General features: G+C 39.0%; 1 protein-coding gene across 1 annotated transcript in view; it reads left to right on the forward strand.

Annotated features, from left to right (window-relative positions):
• LOC137802360 (protocadherin Fat 3) overlaps positions 1-15867 on the forward strand; it is a 61533-nt gene extending 45666 nt beyond the window's left edge. Inside the window, exons 45-51 of the mRNA XM_068600163.1 lie at positions 1018-1174; positions 2076-2492; positions 4230-4485; positions 10339-10437; positions 11142-11201; positions 11472-11510; positions 14758-15867. Coding sequence (XP_068456264.1) covers positions 1018-1174; positions 2076-2492; positions 4230-4485; positions 10339-10437; positions 11142-11201; positions 11472-11510; positions 14758-15509 — 1780 coding nt within the window. The 3' untranslated portion in view covers positions 15510-15867. The remainder of the gene's footprint in view (positions 1-1017; positions 1175-2075; positions 2493-4229; positions 4486-10338; positions 10438-11141; positions 11202-11471; positions 11511-14757) is intronic.
• Positions 15868-16232: the final 365 nt, after the last annotated feature.

Below are 16232 nucleotides of genomic sequence, written 5' to 3' on the forward strand. Positions count from 1 at the left end.
ACCACCAGAGAGCAGTTTGCCCTCATTGGAGAAAATGGCTCTGCTCTTTTATGATTTTTACAAAGATGTAGAAAATGTTGAATTGAATTAAATGTAGCTGAATAATCAGGAAGATGAAAATCAAGATGCTTTCTTCAGGCATCAGATTGTTTAAGTTATCAAACTTAATGATAAATAAAGATTGAAACCATAAAGCACATTCTATATTCTGTAAAAGCAAACAACTGTTGTGTGTAATTGACAAAAAAACAAACATTTTTTTCTTGCAGATTGATGATTAATACATTCATTTAAATAACAATAAAATATAGTAAATTCAATAAAATCCCTAAAAAAGGTGAAAATGTCCCTTTAAAAGCTGAATCATGGACTCAGAAATACAAGGAAACTTGCTGAATTTACGAAGTTTGTAAATTGGGGTATTCAGTATTCATGAGCAGATATCACTGGGCAACATATCCGACATTGTTAAGTTAACTATCTATCATTCCAAACAACACTTTGGTTAGTTTTACAAGAAAGCTCCCAGCAAACACTCAGAAATGTGTTTTCTTCTTATGTCAGACCAACTCTTGGAAAGTCTTTATAAAATCTCATCTGGAAAAAGTAATTGAAAAAAGAAAATACGTGTTTTTCTATCTCCATCACAGCAGGACATACTGTTTGAAATGTCAAGATCCACAACCAAGTGTGCAGAGGAAAATGTATTGTGTGACGTTCAGTTGTAATTTACGTCCTTATCCAAGGGTATGAATGTGCGTGTGTATGTGCGGAGAGATTGCATTCAAACACATTTCTTTAAGTCAGAACCATATAAATGAGGATAATAGGGAATCCGTGAAGATAATCCCTTGATTTAGCAAAAGAGAGGCCCTCTGAAAAGACGATCTCCAAAGTATTTATTTTCTCTTTTTAACTCTGTCATGCTTTCATCTTTGATTCTTCTCTTTCACTTTGATACGGCTCATCTTCACCACTCCCATGCATAGTAATGTATTTGTGTCTCTTCTTCTGCAGATGTGATGAGGATGTCAATGAGTGCGACCAGGAAGGGTGTGGAAATGCAGGAGAGTGTATCAACACATTTGGGTCCTTCTACTGTAACTGTTCAGGGGGGTACGAGGGTCAGTTTTGTGATGATCAGGCACCCAGTGATCCGGTGGATGACACACAGGTATAGTATGAGCAACAATGACTTTATGGCAGAGTAAAACCTGACAGAATATACTCTGTAAACCAAAAGGTTTTGCACATTTGGTCTACTTCTCACTTGACATATTCAGTGAAGCAGTCGAGAATTTTTATTGTGAAGGTGACTTGAGGGTTTGTTTACCAGCTTGGTATCTTTGCAGCAGATGAATGAAAGTGTTTATAATGGTGAAATCACAGTTTCCATTTGAAGTTGTCACACTCTTGACTTCATACCTTGTATTGAGACTGTGAGCACACTCAATGCTTCAGATTGTGAGGAAGTGCTTTCATTATTCTCTAGAATACTATAATTAGCAGAGAAGTAATTACAGTCGACAAAACCTATTAGGCTGCTTTCACAACAAATTGATACGTTGGCTTTGTTTGTTGTGTTTAAGGAAGCCTTTACTCCTGAAGCTTACTCCCGCTATATCCAATTAAAACACAAATCTCTAGATTTAATCATCTCTTACTGCAAGACCAGAAATGTGATGCATGTGTCCTTTGCAGTTGTAAAATAAAATATCTAATACAATATCTTTTTGTAAGGTTTTTGGTTATAAGCCTTTTGTAACACTGGTTGTCTTTTTTAGTGTGTTATGCATTCATTTTCTCAATCCCAAACATTCTTGGGGGTGGAAAGTTAACTCTCCTATATCTGTACAACCACAGTGCCCATATGGCTGCCTGAGAGTTTTTAAATTATTTGCACAAAAAGGCTTTTTTTTTCAGAGATAAGTTAAATGTATTTACCAAGTTGGAAATATGTATTTGTTCTTTATCTGAATGGAAGTGAATGCTATAAACAAGATAGTCCCTGTATTGAACGTATACATCCTATTTATTTACATAACATCCATGATATTTCACCTTATGTTACCCAGGCGGAGGCCCTGTCTTACGTCGGCCCAGGAGAGATAATTGGCATTGGGGTCCTTGCCTTTGTCATCATTCTCCTCCTCATACTCTTCATCGCCTTCAGGAAGAAAATAAAATTCAGGAAAGACTCAGACCCGGGCCCAGGGACTCAGACTGTGATGGGCGTGTCAGCTATTTCCACAGAAACCAGCTACATGCTGCACAAGACTGGCATGGGGGCAGAAGGGATAGAGTTTAAGGCTGTGCGTGTGCCGGGATCTCCAGGGCTCACGAGCACCTACGGGGAGGTGGGAGGCAGCATCGGACGCCCTCCCCAGGTCATGGTACGACCGACTGCCCATTCCCATCTACCGGGAGGACTCAGCAACCAAGGCATGAGGGGTGGAGATAGTGACAAGAACACCTTTAGTGATGGCAGCCAGGTATGCAAACGTGTGCATGTGTGAGTATTAATGATGTGTATATACATGATATACATGTTTATTACATTTTTTTTGTTTGTGTCTTTTGTATCATAAGATGACTTTATAGGACACAGAGACTTTGGTATGGCCGTTTTAATTTAAATGAAAATTAGTTTTTTAATAAAAAACATTTTTAATAAAAAAGTAATTCGATATTTCCACACAATATATTTATAAGAGAAAAATATTGGTAGATTAACTTCAAAAGACACCTTTCTAGATTTCTGACCACTGAATGCTTCACATTCACACACTAATAGCAGAGGCTGCCATAGTAAGTCTTAGTGCGTAATACGGGGGTCGTTTAAGAACCTTTAATAGACACCTGAGTCTCCCTAAAAGCCTAAATTGCCAAATCTCTAAGTCCCTAAAATCATAAGAACTGTCACTTGCAATCGTCACTTACATTTATCTTAAAAGCTTACTAATTCGAAGCAATTTGCATTATTAAAACTGCAAAACATTTGTGATCCATGAGAACTTGGATTAAACCAGGACCTTGTGTCCCTCTTTGAATACCAAGACGGCAACTAGAAGAAGCCGAGCTCCGGTCTGTGTGTCAGAGTGTTAAAGTGAGAGAGGCGAGAGTGCTCATTCTGTTGCAGTGTTGTGTTGCGTTGTCCTTTTTGTTAGTATATTATCCCTAGAGATGTGTGTGCAGAGTGTTTACAGCTAAGTTGCCTTGGCTTGCATTCATGAAAACTTGTAGTCTGGCTCTGCATGGACTTGCCCCCCGATTGCCAGCGGGTTTTCCACCAACTGATCTAAACTAATCATTCACACACACAGTGATGGCACAGCCTTTGGGCAATTTAATATCTTGCCCAAGGACACTCGGACATGTGGACTGGACGAGCCAGTGATCAAACCGCCCATCTTCTCATTAGTGGACTCTTGAGCCACGGTTGACCCATAATGTTTATTTTATATCAATAACAATATTAATAACATATCTTCATATACTCGTTTTGATGATGTTAAGCTTCTGTATTTGTTTAATATTTGAAAGGCACAGAGTACATGTACCTCTACTCACTTCCTCTGTTCTTCTTATTTTCACATTCATGGTGTGCTTGAGGATGGGTTCACTGTCCTCAGTTTGCAAAATAAGTACTTCAATGGCAGAAAGTAAGAGAGATGACAATATAACATAATAAAAATATGGAAGTATGACAATTTAGTAATACTATTCAAAAAAATGTGTTTTCAAACTTTTAAGAAACACCATGTGAATAACTTAAAGATTCATAGCTGCAATATTGTCAATCATATCAGAACTGGAGAGTTCATCTTTTGAAAGAAGAGAAAAAAAACAACACTGGTAGCTTTTTTGTCTTTAAAATACATCATTAGATACTTTTAAGAATAAAAAGATAAAGGACAAGGCAACTGATATAATTATATGTTTGTTATTTTCAACAACAAAAAAACATGTCTGACCAGTTGGTGGCTCTCAGCCTTAATTTTCATTTTTAAATCAGGCTGCTAAAAAAGATGGGGAGTTTTTTAGCAAACAATTCTCAAACCGGATTAAATGATGCATTTGTGTGTGACTATTTTAAGCTGCATACTAGTGAGAAAGAATTGAAGCAGAGCAATGTATGAGAGATTGACTTGTCATTGGATTTGTTAGCAAAACAAAATGCGACTAGACAATCCTCTTTTGTGCATTTCTGTTTCCTTTTGTCTCTACAGATGAGCAGCTTCCTCTCAGACGTGTCTACCGTCCGAGGCGTGGCCAACAGAAGGGGCATCGCTGTTTGCAGTGTGGCACCCAATCTCCCTTCTGCATCCGCCTGCCGCTCAGAGCACAGTCCAGCCCACAAAGTGTCCTGGGAGGGAGAGGAAACAAGGGAGGAAGGGCTGGAGAGAGGAAGAGATGAAAGAGAGGAGGAATGGGGGCAAAGAGCTTTTGAGTTGGAGAGAACACAGAGGGATAACAGTCCACAGGGTAAGAGTGCCATCATGAGCATGCACATTCACACACTCGCATGCACAAACAGGGTCTGACCTCTGATGAAAAAAGCCACAAAGTATACAGGCCAAGAACTTATTGTGTTGCACCCACAACATCATCTCCACTGAGAGAGCATATTTCACAGTGATCTATGCCTTTTGCACACGCACACACATCAAAGAAAGTGTCCAAGGGTAATAAGCAAGAGTGGTTGATATTTTGTTATTTTCCTATGATTTCATTTTATTTACCCAATTTATTTCCTGGGAGCTATATAAATGATAATATAACGCACTTTCCTTTTACGCTGCTCAAATTGGCAATAGTGTCCTCTTCTATCTGGATAACTCTCACACATCTCCTGTGCACTTCTGTTTAAATGGTTGGGGTAATCAGCCAGAAGTGATCTCCTATGTTATTGTCCTACTTTCTAAATCAAAGCAGTTAGAGCACTGCCACTCAAAGAAACCTTTCTGTCAGGTTTTTTTTTTTTTTTACCATTTCCTTTCATCCAAGTGTACCTTTGTCACCTGAAAGGTCAAAAAACTGAGGGTGAGTGGTGAGAAGTAGTTTTCAGATAATTCTAGTTTGTTAGTTAACTGCCAATGCTGTCAACAGCAAAAACACAGTTCATGCTTTCTTCTTCATTAGTGAAATAACTATGTTCCATGTCTTTGCTAAGGTAGACACATTTCGATCCACTGTCCAACCAGTTGTTTGAATAATACAGCCTGCGATGGAACTTCCTGCCTGTTAATTATTGATTTCTTCCTGTGGGAATGGAGAATAGTTTATTTAATTTGTTCTGCTCCCCTGTTGAGTATATGCACATTAAAAGAAAGGCATATGTCCCTTGGGGTCAAATTTACAACACAGTCCGTTAATTAAAATGTAATTACGTGACGTAATATTCATAGTATTGGTTGAATGACTTCAGTGTTAATCAACAGTTTATTTAATCCATTGGAAAGTGATTGGCGATGTATTTACACCACAGCAACCACAAATAAGTATAATAATTAATATTTCAAAAGCTGGGTACAAGTCAATACTTGAGGAAACATATCGGATATTTTTCTGTCACTACTTGCTTCTCATAAATAAATTGAATGTCATAAATAATGAAATAACTGGAAAATAAGTGAACAAATCAGGTGCAATGTTTTTGTGCCCTCAGGTACAGGATGTCTTGGAATAATCATGTTGATCTTCATTATGCATTAAAAGAAAGTAGGTTTAAAAATGGTGCATGATTGAAAGACTTTGACAACTAAGGCCTCACAGAAACACCATAACACCAGTTCCTCTAATAATGTCGATGGAGTAAACTACGTCTGCTTTTCAGTTCAAATGCTACAACTATTTCTGTATGACAGGACATTTGTGAAGCTGTTTTAGTTTAGTTCAATTTGACATGTGTGTGGCTTTATATTAGTGGTAATACTGATTAAAAACTAATGTTAACTAATGTGAATGGAAACATTTTCACAAAGTAATGGAAAAAGTGAGCCTAATTTTAATAGTGTGGGGCCAGGATGAGAACATGGCTTGGCTACTGTTTGCAGTAGGATTAGAGCAGGGGTCGGCTTTGTAACCTCATACTTGGCTGCCAAGGTTGGCACATGGCAGGGGAGTCATTGGCACGGTAACAAATGAGTGTTTGTGATAAAAGAAAGTAAATTAAAAGGAGAAACTTAATAAATAACAATGACTTGATTATGTTGAGAGGTGTTCCATCATCTGCATGAGACCGGCAGTTGTGGCGATGCCTCCCTCGTTTAGTTTGATTGATGCTCCTGTCTTACTGCTCACGTTCCCACAGGAGCATTTGGCTTGTTCCATATGCACTGGACCATGACCGCCTAGCTCGGGCTCAGAAAGTGTCCAGACATCCTGGCCCTCATGGACAGAGTTTTGACGATAAGATGGGCCAAGTCCTGACTGCTTTCTTGGAAGCAGTGTATCAAACAAGATTTTGAAACAGACATAGACAAGAAGGCAATACCAATCACAAAACCTCCTAAAACAATCCAAGGTAAACTAACAGGGTGTTTATTACTTTGCCAGATCAAAAAGTGGTTCACTAATTAATGGCTTCTATAAAAAAGTTGAAAGAGACGAAAACCACAGCAGTTCAAAATCACCCGTTATATTTCTGCACATGATTTATGTATTCAGCAGAATAGCAATAGTTGTGGTTTCACATTTTTAATTGTTAAAAAAGTAAAAAATGTATTTTTTTTTGCTAGTTCACAAAATATGCCAAATGTCTCAATGCATGAATATATACTGCTGTCTTCATATAAGCAGCTGAACAGAGAACTAATAATAACCATAATAACCAAAATGATGATTCATGTGAGGAAATATTTGATCAAGACTTAGAATCCCGAGGATCCATTGCCAAGCAAGTTTGGAACTTTAAGTGTATTGTCGGGGATATCCATGGAAAGATGACAAAACAATGATACAATACTAACTAATAAACTTCTTTCAGGATCTGCTCTCACAACCCATAAGGCATTAGGAGGTAAGACTCTCAATGTACCTTGGGCCCGGACAAGCTCAAGATAGACTTGTCGTCACTCTCAAGTCTACAATGTTGTATGACCCCATCTTTTTGGTTATGAACACACACATTCCTAAAGACACAGAGATAATTGTAATAAACAACTTAAAGAAGGTTTTATTTGATATGATAGTCCTGCTTTAAGTGAGATTTCCAATCTACCTCAGAGTAACAAACTCCCTGTGATTGTAAACCATTCAAAACATGTAATCTTATCCCTGTTTGTTTGCATCTGTTCTTATCTTGTTCTGCACTCATACAAAACTCACTTACCTTAAAGACTCACTGAACATATTGTGTGTCATCAGACATTAATTCTGCAAGCTCAAAGTTGATCAAATTTGAAACATCTGAGTTTATAAAAGTTATGCATAGTTAGGGATTACCAACCACTCTGCCTGCTACTGTGATATAATCCACATCTGTCAGACCAACATGTATGGTGTGTCTCTCACCCAGGTAACTAATTTATGTTGGATGGTTGAGTTTAAGCCTATCCATTAATTTATTAAGCATATAGCTACACATGTATAGCTCCATAGGTCTGTCTGTGTCATGATTACAATGTATTTGTTGTGTAATTGTTGTGTAATTCATTTAATCTTCAATTGATCAGGTTTTATTCAGTGATTTATATCAAAGTATTTGGTATCATTTTGCAGTTGAGATAGCGTTGCTTTACTTTTACTTACTGTAAAGTACGGTTAAATTAAATGATCAAAACAGTTGTTAAGATAGGAGGTGGTTTGGTGTCATAAACCTGCATCCCCTTTCTCAAGAAGAATAAGCAACAAGACGCCGGAGCTCTTCTCTTCTACGCGGCACTTTGACTCTAAAACATCTCTCAAGAGGACATCCAACCGACCTGAGTAGCCCGAAGCCAACAAAGTGCCTTCCTTCACCTGGTTTCTGATATGTTACAACCATGATCAATAGCTTAGCATCCTGCACACCAGATCTCTCCCTCGTGGCTTGATGTTTCCGCCTCTTCTCTGGCTTTGTGTTCCTGACCTGTAAACTACAGCTGTCTAATGTGCCACGCAGCTCTTACCTGTGATGCAGCAACGTGCAGAAAGACATTTTGAACTGGCAAAGGTGCCATAATTTTCCCTGCCGCGACAAAGGGGGTGATAAGATGATTCAGCATCCTGCTGAGAGAGGTGATTCAACCAACTATCATTCAACTACTTTAAAGTTGAAGAGACGTCACAGAGGAACAAATACCACTGCATTCAACTTAACCTCCCATCTGCCCATTAGAAACAATACCATTTTCAGATGTAGATTAGTTTGATGTTTCTATGCTTAAATCAATTAAAGTCACAAGAAAAAATTGTCTAAAATATATATATATCGAAATTAAATCTGAATAAAAACTAAGATAAAAGTTATTTCAGAGTCTTCCCTGGCGCTTTTCAAAACTAAGCTGCTGATCAGTGCACACAAATTTTAAGTTCCTCTTCAGGTATAAACATCAAAAAACAGATTTCATTGATATCAATCTCTGATATGAGTCACTGATTCGACCTGGTCTCTTGTCACATGTGGTCCTTGTCATTTAGTTGTGGTTAATTGTTATTCAATGTACTGTATATATTATTTATTAATTCTATATATTTTGTACATTTATTTTCTGTTTAGTTGTGTAGTTAGTACAATAAATATTGTATTTATAAAGAACTTGATCATTTGATTTGTGTGTATATGTAATAATGGGTCCCTGCGCACCTTGAGAAGAACCCTGAGATTATGATTTAGGTTTTCCCTATTTTCCAAAATTGAGTGGCATTTGAATCTTATGTTAAATTCTGCCAGTTGAACTGATGGTTGCATGTGAAGTAAGCTGTGTACCATCATTTGTGTATGCTAATTAATGGGTTTAGAAATTAATTATCATCATAATTAATTATTATGTATCAAATCTGCTCCCAGCAACATCGCGACAGTCTTTCAGAGATTCGGCAGAGGACGCAGTGAAAAGTTTTTTCTCTTTCCGCTCTTCTTATTTGTTCCACATAGCAGCATAAAGCTTGTTTAGTTTTGCCAAAACTTACTTTTAATCACATCAGCAAAGCTGTCAGGTCTTATTTCAAAGCAGTTTTGTATTCCAAATAGATTTGTTTTCAAAGTCCATACCAGTGATTTCTGCTCTGTTGGTTTTGTCTATCGCTTTCCTAATTTGCGCCAATGTGAAACCAGGCGTTTCATTGCTTCTAAATTAAAGCACCTGGTCGAGCTGCATACCTGTCTCTTGGCTTAACAGACAGTCTTCACAGCAATGTGCCGTTACCTGAAGCCATTGTGACAAATAGGTACCTGCTCTGCCCCTCTGGCAGTTGTTTGAAAAACAAATCACTCAGAGGCAATTCTGACCTCGAAATAGCGGCTCCACGAAGGAAGACAGTGTCAGGATTCATGCCGACTTGTATTTATTTGAAATGTTGCCTCCGAAGTCATGCAGTTTACAGCTAACCGGAGACCTGAAGGCAGCTTTCTACAAATGAAATTTAGTTGGACTTGTTCGCACGGACAAAATGTCATGTTTGTGACTGTGACTCTACCGCTGTGTGAGCAGACTGGCCACGCCAACTTTTCCATGTGATTAGTTGTAGTTGAGCTGTATTTCTCCAATGTACTGTACTTACTGTTTCAAAGAGTGTTTCACATTGTCTGCAGCAAACTCCACCACAGTAACTCTGTGGCTCCTACTCTCAATGACACCCCCAGCTGGATGAAACTGCTCTTTTTAGGCTGTCCTTGAGAAGAGACCTGAATTCATTTGGAGTGCACTGCAATTTAAGTTGTCTTATAGGTGTGGCTTGTTTTTATGTGGGTGGTCTGGAGGCTTGGTGTAAATATGTCAAGCCTATAATCAATACCAACATGCACATATACACATTGCAAAGGGTTTTGGCTATAGTGTAATATTTTATCCTGTTCATCCTGAAGACTTCCCTTCAGTGTGAGAGATGGGAGAATGCACAGCTCTCACTTGGTGCAAAAATGCCTACCCACTTGATTTGGCATAGTCTGCATAGTGGAGTCATGCCAAGAAGGGATCTCTTCCCGGCCAGGATGGACAGAAACAATGATTACAGCATATAAATGTACATGTAGGCACATCGCTATTGTAAGATGGTCTTCACATGTTGAATTTATCTTGGCTTAAATGATGTTATGTTATTTTGAGTGGAACATGTTGATGAGGCTTTTTGGTTATAAAGTCGAATGCCTCCAAGAAATGAACATGTACCTGTGTTTTGTGTGTGTTACATTAGAAGTGTCAGAGCTGTTGGACGAGGTGGCATGTCTCTCAGACTCCACCTCTGAAGAACACTCCCTCAGTTCCTACACTTCTGAGTCCTTTGATGACAACGGTAAGACTTTAATGCTAAAACAACCTGACACACTTTGTACTTTAATAGTTTGTATTTTTAGGCTTCTAAAACATACTAAAAATAACAGCAAATTGACCTCCAAGTAGACGTTGCTACACATTTAGGAGTACCATGAATAAAAGGCTGGGAAACACTGCTGTTGATACAATTCTCTGAATGTAAGAATGTAATGGTCTACATTTGAACTTTTTTGTCTTGCATTAGCTGTATTAACATATTGAAAAGTAAGCGGAAAATAGACCTTTGGAAAAGGTCTTCATGAAAGTTGCAACCAAATCCATATGTACAAATGCTTCAAACGGTTAATGCGCAGGTCTTCAGAAGAAAGGAAACTGGTGTGTCTTTTTCCCAGATAACTCAATACTGTTAATCTTTCCCCGGCCTTAATGATCATGTTTGTGTTGGCTTTTCCGAGAAGGAACCCATGGTGATGCTTTGATTCCTGTCCACTTACTGTTGCTGCAAAGACCTTGTGCTTCTCCCACTCACTAATTAGACATGCATGCAACATGCATACAAGACACACATGTCTCCTCTGTTCTTAACAAGTGTTCACACATATGCTTATGCAAATTTTCATTCTCACATCAGTTACACCCATCACATGAAACCTTACCCTATTCACCAATGCACTGACTGTTCTTCTTCTTCTTCTTCTTCTTCTTCTTCTGTATTCTGCCCAGCCTCCATAGTGACAGTCATACGTCTAGTCAATGATGCTGTTGATAATATTGAAAGTGAAGGTATGAAAAATATCTTCTGTTAACTCCTCTATCTCCTTTGTGTCTGTCTTCTGATGCCGAAATGTTTTTTCAGTGGTGTAACTCTGAGATAATGTTTTGAAAGCAGCCAAGCCTCAACTGTTCTATTCAGAATAAAACATCCTGCTTAGATTTCCAATATTTTTGTCAGTTTCTGACACTGGATCTCTCTGTGTTTCAATTTTCTCCTTTGGTTTTTGTGTTGTTTGTCTCGGTCTTTCTCTGACTCAGTCTCTCTCTCTCCCTTTGTAGTGTCAAACATGGACAATGAACAGCGGCGGAACAGCCCTGGTGAGTGAGATGAAAAGCGACTGAAAAACACATTTTTTAACTTTCGATCCCTTTGGCCTTATTTCTCAAGCTGTGATTCCACACCCAGCCTTTTGTGTTCTTTACATTTTTTACTCTGGATATGTTTATCGTACCCTGTGCAGCAGAGATTACCATTTCTGTGTATGAAAATGTCTTGCTCCTCAGACTTTAATGTAAACGTAGGGGCCCAGTTTCTTCTTGCAAGGATTGGTTTAATAACCAAGTATCTATGAATCCTCATCAAGGATGTCAGTTTATATACTTTGGCTTTATATATTTTTTTAAAAAGGGAATATTCGCAGATTTAAAATAATCAATATGATTAGTTGTGATTGCTTTACTTCCAACTTTCAATTAATAATTTGAATAATAAGTAACAAAACTTCTCCAATGGACATGTCGGTGTTCTCCAATATATATATATATATATATATATATATATATATATATATATATATATATATATATATATATATATATATATATATATATATATATAAATATATTGTGACCTTGATAGTTCCCCCCATTATACCGTACATATTAGAAAGCTTATGGAAAATGTGTACAAAAGTAAGTTGTTAACATCTCTGATATCAATGTGTCAAATATGTAAATTTACATTTCACGCTCAAGACAGCTCCAGATTTGAGCTACTGGTTGGCATTGATATCATTATTGTTAATTTGTAATTAGGCTTCCACTAAAAACTTGAGTGTTTCCACTTTCCTAGCCAACAATAGCTGATGAATATCTTAATTGAATCTTGTAGTTATTTATGTCTTGTGGGCTTGATCTGAGATTTCAAAATTTGATCCTAAATTCAGATTCTGCAGCACATTTTCATTAGAAAAAAGCTTTCAATGATCAAATGAAAACATAAAAGGCACGATCCAGTTGCACCTGATGTTCTTGTCAGTTGACTGTGCTACAGTCTTAAAACCAATATTAACTGGCTCATAGTTACGAAGTCTGTTTGTTCTCAGTTGCATGTAATTAACTGGGTCCACAAAGCATTGCATTACTTACCCAGAGCAAGACTGTGCTCATGCCTCTGCCGCTGCCAGCAGAGTGAAGCACAAGAAGCTTTATTTCAGACAGAGAGAATTAATGAATGGAATTGTTGTTCAGTCCTTCGTTTCAAATCACCCAGTGGGTTCAGTGTAGAAACACGATTTCCGATTAGTTATGTGCTCATGTGTTCGTGCTCATGTCAAGATAAGGGACATGTCATACATAGTGCAGAAACAACTGCATGTAAAGGACAAATAGAAAATAAAATGTATTTATGTTTGTGATTCTTCATTTGACATATCATTAATGTATTACTCCTGCTTGCATGAGATAACGTGTCTGCGTGTGCTGTTACTGTGTGCATGTAGTTGTCTATATCACGTGCATCTGTCTGTTTACATGTATCTGTGCTAAATGGCTCTCCGCGAGCCTCCCTCTCCCGTCATCCAGTTGTGATGTCCTCCGTGTCATAATTCATCGTGTCTTCCTGCATTCAGTCATTTCTATGAGAGAGCATTTCATCATCAAAGGCTTCCTGTCCCATAAGATATTTGTTTTGTTTTCCGCTTCACTGACAGCAAGCCGCCACCTGCAGAGCAAAGATGAGATTTGTGTAGAGTTCATCAAAGAGTACATTGTGGATTGTAAGAACATTAATTCATATCATATTCATTATTATTTGATTGTGCCTTTTACCTTTTATTTGAACATATTTCAACCAGAGATAGAGATATTTCAGCAGCATGGCATGCAGTGAGAACTCCCACATGGTCTGTGGTGTGTTGGCAGGGCAGTCGATTAGATATCTCTGTCCACACTTGTCATGCATTATATACCAGGAGCTGGCACTGCTTATGAAGTGTCCCACACAGAGGATAACCCCCCCTGGCTTTTCTCTCTTCATCAATATGATATTTTTTCACTCACAGCTCATTAACCTAACCATGAATTATGCAACCTGCATGCTGTAGTTTGTAGGAAGTAGCGGATTAGTAGGGGTGGCGGAGGGGAGGAGGAAGGGGGGGGGGGGGGGGGTTGTGTGTCAGTCCAGTTAACAGCATGAACTCAGCTGTAAGAAAAAAAATGAATTTTGTTGACTGATTTTATTTGCACATTAATAGATTCTAAATGAGAAGTGGAGCAATTAGACAACGTAAACACGCAGTCCCACACAACACTTAATAAACTCCATAGTGACACAGTAAGAAACAAAGACATTCACAAGCCTCTTCATACACAAAACTAACAACAAACACATTTCTATGAAAATAAAAAGAGATCAAAGGAGTAGATAATGAGCAGGGATAAGAGGAGAAACACAACAAGCCAGAAAATATGCACAAGCTCTTCATTAATGTTGGGAACATTGGCTGATTTTTATTTTTATTTATTAAAGCAGAATGGGTAGGATTTGTCTTTTACGGTTTGTGAACAAGTCAATGTTGGCCTCCCTCCCCAGCTCAAAGATACCAGAAGCGTTGGGGTCAGGGGGCTCAGATAAAAACCAACCCCAGATTAATTTTAAATTAGAACAAGCTTTGTCCACTTGGTGCTTCATCTCACTATATTTGCGTTTTTTCAGGCCATTTGATCGTTTTTGCAGTTTCTTCCCAGCTTCCTTTTCATAAAGGGTGATGCACAGAAACATCCACAGCACAGAGCAGGACCTCTGCAGATATACACACACACAGCAAGGTGATAAGCGATGATAGAGAGGATTATTCCTTCACGAGTTTATACCTTGTTTTTCTACTCTTGTAGTAGCTTCTGTGGTTTAAGGAGGGCAGATAATTAATCTGTGAACATCTTCAAAACATTTAGTAACTGAAAGCATATTTACTGCTGTCACCTTGCCTCCTTCCTGATGATAAGATTGCCATGATACTGTTGTTTTAGAAGTTAAGTGATTTATTGACACGTCACCTTTCCCAGGCTGATCCTATTAGATGATCTCATTCTTTGATCCCAATGTACATTGCAGAAAGGCTGTTTGTAACGTAACACACATTCAAGCGAGAACTACATACTTTCAGTGATTTGGCAGCAGCAGCTTGTCCAGGGAATAAAGCCGCAGGCTCCTAATACAGTATGTTAACTACAAAAAAAAATCATTTCTTAACTCTTAAGTAGGTCGCCTCTACTTGTTTTTTTTTCCTTTTAAAAACGTGCTCCAAACTATTCAAAAAGGTTTATCTTGTCCTCTTCTTTTTAGCATACCGATGGGAGTCTTCCAGTCAGACTTCAAGCTGGTTGTCACCGTCACGCCTGCGTCCAACTGAGGTGGGATCTCATTACAACCTCAGCGAGACTGACCAAAACATCAGCCGAGGAGGCAGCACACGGTCCCTTCAGCTGGACTACAAAGTGATGGGCTGCGGCGGGGACAGGGGCCGAGAGCGGGGACGCGAGAGCGGGAGGAGGGCTTTCCAGTGGGAGAGGAATCAGTCAGGTGAGTGGGAGAGGAAACGCATCCTGGAAAGAGAAGAAAAGAGAAGCAACAACGGGGAAGGAAAGGACACGGGCAACACGAGCAGAGACACGGGGGCCATACAGGACCAGCAGCAAGCGCACGGTCGTGACAGCTGTGAAGAGAGCTCCTCGCCTGTTTACGAGGAATACCGAGAGTCCAGCCACGACCCAGAGCAAGGTGAAGACGCAGAGAGCCTTTATGACACTCTACCCGCAACCCGGCGGGCCTACGAAGGATACCCGTTAAGCCCCCCGGGCGTCAACCTGCACCCGGCTCAACTCCTGCCCCCCCTGAGGGCGTGGGACTCGCAGACAGGGGAGTGGAGGGGATCACAGGAGAATCGCGGTGGGCTTGACTCCAGCAGTCTGACAGGTTCTGGGGATGAGCTAGAGAGACTACTGAACCTGGTGTCCCTCAGAGCCAGGAGAGCCACACGAGTGAACAGAGCCTCGACCCAATCCGAGCCCCCAACAGACTGGGATGGATTTAAATGAGCACACACAAACTGTTTAAAACAAATAGATTTAATATTCCTTCATAAATGAAAGCGAAGCAATGACCATCTCTAATTATACTGGACATTTATATTATTACACTGTTGGTCCACCACCCTAAAAATAATTAAAAAGCTGACTATTACCGTTTATACTTTTATCATCCTGCCTTATTATCCTGCTGCCAGCAAACACTAATCCACCACCAATCCCCTGGCTCATTTATAAGCTGGAGGAATAAGACGAATATATGTGTTCTCTAGACACCTTCACCTGTGTTGCAGGAGAGTTAGCAGAGATTGCCTGTGAATCAATGCCATTACATTTAATATTTATGGAACTATTGGAGCGCAGCATTTATCAACATAAAAATCTGAAAGAAACCCGCCTGACTCTGATTTAAGATGATACCAACATATGTACATATGCTAACGTGCTTTTCATACTTCGTTCTGTTAAATAACGCACACACAATCGTTTTGTTTGCTGAAGCGTAGAGTTAATGCATTTATTATTTTATTGGCATATGCCGGGGGTTGTTTTGAAGAGAACTATTCGCCCACATCCCAGACGTCGCCTCAGAGATGTTATTAAGATTACCAGACGTTGATACCAGGAGATCTTTATTTAATCATTTCATTATTCTATATTTATTTAATAATTATACTATTCATGCGTTTAGCAGCTTGGGACCCCCTTCATGAACACACGCGCCAGGCTTAT

This window comes from Clinocottus analis, unplaced genomic scaffold, assembly GCF_023055335.1.
Source record: "Clinocottus analis isolate CAN_PGR_092001 unplaced genomic scaffold, fCliAna1.0.p SCAF_5, whole genome shotgun sequence".
Taxonomy (NCBI): Eukaryota; Metazoa; Chordata; class Actinopteri; order Perciformes; family Cottidae; genus Clinocottus; species Clinocottus analis.